This window comes from Rhinolophus hipposideros, assembly GCF_964194185.1.
Source record: "Rhinolophus hipposideros genome assembly, chromosome: X".
NCBI lineage: Eukaryota > Metazoa > Chordata > Mammalia > Chiroptera > Rhinolophidae > Rhinolophus > Rhinolophus hipposideros.
The window spans coordinates 54,709,189-54,711,952 of record NC_138046.1 but is presented as its reverse complement, the minus strand read 5'-3'; the positions used below and the strand labels follow the sequence as shown (position 1 = coordinate 54,711,952).

Below are 2,764 nucleotides of genomic sequence, written 5' to 3'. Positions count from 1 at the left end.
GGTTGGGGGAGTTCTTAATGCTGGAAGCGGAAGGCAGGAAGAGATAATTCTGTAAAGAAGTGCAAAAGTTTAGTAGCTCCAGGAAAAGATGTAGTATCTCCCTAGTAATCAGAGATGGGCAAATAAAAATTTCCCTTCTGGAATACGGGACAACAAAAAAGACTGACAGGGTCAAACGTATAGGGGTGGGGCAGAGGGCGGGATTACTTCTGCCGCGTTTTTGGTGGGAGTGGAAACTGGGGACCCGAGCTCACTGGTGACGTAGGTTTCACGTGACCAGGAGTCGACGTGTGCAGAAGTCCTGCTAGTTTGGTCCTTGTTCTCGCCTGGGTACCAGCTTCTTTCCGTAGCGCGACTGCGGGCCCTGAGGCCAGGGAAAGGAGAAAGCCAATCTGCCGGAATTTTGCAGGTTGGTGTTAAAATACGTGCTGCTTGGGGATTTCTAGGGTAGAGGTGGCCTAGGGCAGGGATTTGAAGGAGTCCTGGTCAAGTCCACCTCTCCACCTCCGGGTCTGCAGGAAATAATGACCTTTGGGAAAGGGCGTAGGAGCCTCGGGAGAAGAACAGAGAGACCTGTGATAATTTTAAAATCATCCTCTGCCATCTCAGACCGCTTTCCCAACACCTCCCCTCCCCCCAATCCCCGCCTCAGTCTTAAACATAGTTTGGAAATAATATGCTCTTCTAATTCCTTGTCTGATGGGAAATTCGAGCTAACTTGCACTGTGGAGAGGGGGAGAACTGGAGGAAACAGAAGGTGAGAAAGTTTCCATAACGGAGAACCTTAAAGAGATAAAAGGTGCGTGGTGCTGGTCACCAAGCGCTCGCCCCACCTCCCCTCCACTCCCTCCTCCCTTCCTCCCTCCCCCTCCTTTTTTCTCGTTTGTCCGCGGATCTGCAGGTCTGTTGTTCATAGCACTGAGCAAAGCTAGAAAAGACGCGAAAGAAACTGATCGGATCAATACTGGTAGGTGAGGGATATATTATAAAGACTCCTGGTGGGGTGGGGAGGAGGTGGGCGAGGGCGGGACAAAAGTGTGGGCCCCACGGTCTCTCCCTAACCCCAACCCGGAGTCTCCCAGCCTACTCTGTTCTGGGAGGGTTTTCTGTTAAGTCTGTGCGGGGGTGGCGGGGTGGTGGATGGTTGAGGAGGGCCTTGGAAATGGCTGGAGGGAGGGAGCAGAGAGCAGTGAGGACGTGTACAGTGGAGGTAAGAGGGGCCTCAGGGAAATTGAATCTCCTGGGTGGAAGATATTTGATGATAGTTCTGAATAAAAGAAAAGTAGATGCTGAGACTTCTGTCCAGAGCACCGGTCCAATAACTAGACCTTTGACTGACTTACCATCTCCTTGCTTTCTAGAAGTAATTGTATTCAAAGAGGAATAAGCAGAGAACAAGGAGGAAAGGAGGGAAGAGAGCCACAAGATGAAACCCTGTCAAACTGAAGGAAAACCAGAAAATGAGAGCGAACCAAAGCTTGAGGAAGAGCCAAAGCCTGAGGAAAAGCCAGAGGAGGAGGAAAAAACAGAAGGAACTTTTAGAGAAAGGCTGATTCAGTCTCTCCAGGAATTTAAAGAAGATATACACAACAGGCATTTAAGCAAGGATGATATGTTTAGAGAGGTGAATGAAATAGATGAGATAAGGAGAGTAAGAAACAAACTTATAGTGATGCGTTGGAAGGTTAATCGAAACCATCCTTACCCCTATTTAATGTAGTTTATCTTGATTTTTATTCTTTCTGATACTAACATTGCCATATAGCTTTCTTTTGATTTGCATTTTCCTGATAAACCTTTGTCCATTTTTCTACTTTTAACTTGTTGCTTGCTATTAGTGGTTTTAGATGCATCTCTTCTTATCTTGCATTCTCACAGTTTATCATATTTTGAACCAATCCCCAAGTCTCTGCCTTTTAATAGGAGAGCTTTACTCATTTGTACAAAAAGAAGTTCCTGACAGGATAGAAAATGAAAAACAACGTTACTAAGTAATATGTGAATATCATATTTTTAAAAGGGAAGAGTACATTTGTATATTACATATATCCACAGAAAAATGTGTGAAGGATGAAAGAAAAAAGTACAGTCAGTGGTAGGATTGAGTGATTTTTAAAATTCTGCTTATTTGTATTTTTCCTTATTCCTAGAATGTACACACATTATGTTAAAATAATAAAAGTTTTATAACAAAAAAAAGTAACCAACGGCACTTACCAGTTTATTTCTAAAGGCAATGCAGCACTTGATATTTCTTGACAGAATTTTAGAAGCAAATATGAACTCCAAATTACCACTAGACTACCTAGCTAGAAGAATGAATTTTGCAACTTATCTGTATAATAGAGATGATAATGATCTCTAAGGTATCTTCTGCGGATGAAATAAGGATATGATGGTGAGCTGTATTTGACAGGTTTTTCCCCCCTGTCTGCCCATGCAGGATCCCAAATCCCCAAGAGATTCGTTTCAGCTATTTGGAAGGGTGGAGAAAGTAGTTCTCACCTGTGCTTAAGAACAAATCCAGGCCAACTGTTAGGTGGGTGCCACCTATATGTTCCTCTGCTGCTATGCCTGCCCAACCTCCCATCCCCCCTTCCATTGATACCACCATGGGTATTGGATATTCCTGCCCCTTCTTCCACATCCTATACCTTTCAGGCCCCTATCGCTGCTGATGTTTTGGAATTCTCAAATAGCGAAGCCCAACATTTCTTCAGAAACCCCCATGGGCTGAATTCCCAGATTGACCTCTACAGAGTGG

General features: G+C 44.5%; 1 protein-coding gene across 3 annotated transcripts; it reads left to right on the top strand.

Moving 5' to 3' along the window:
• Window positions 1–272: 272 nt before the first annotated feature.
• Window positions 273–2,181, top strand: TCEAL9 (transcription elongation factor A like 9). Of its 3 annotated transcripts, XM_081041684.1 has the most exons (4): window positions 374–409; window positions 714–757; window positions 902–967; window positions 1,362–2,181. In XM_081041684.1, exon 4 carries the CDS (start codon window positions 1,427–1,429, stop codon window positions 1,718–1,720), a length of 294 nt encoding a protein of 97 aa, XP_080897810.1. In that variant the 5' UTR covers window positions 374–409; window positions 714–757; window positions 902–967; window positions 1,362–1,426; the 3' UTR covers window positions 1,721–2,181. The 3 variants fall into 3 exon arrangements, with proteins under 3 accessions (XP_080897808.1, XP_080897810.1, XP_080897809.1); XM_081041682.1 differs by lacking the exon at window positions 714–757 and having other exon boundaries at window positions 273–409; XM_081041683.1 differs by lacking the exon at window positions 374–409 and having other exon boundaries at window positions 424–757.
• Window positions 2,182–2,764: the final 583 nt, after the last annotated feature.

Coding starts and splice junctions, on each gene's coding strand:
- TCEAL9 (XM_081041682.1), top strand. CDS start 1,427: ATGAAACCCTGTCAAACTGAAGGAAAACCAGAAAATGAGAGCGAACCA.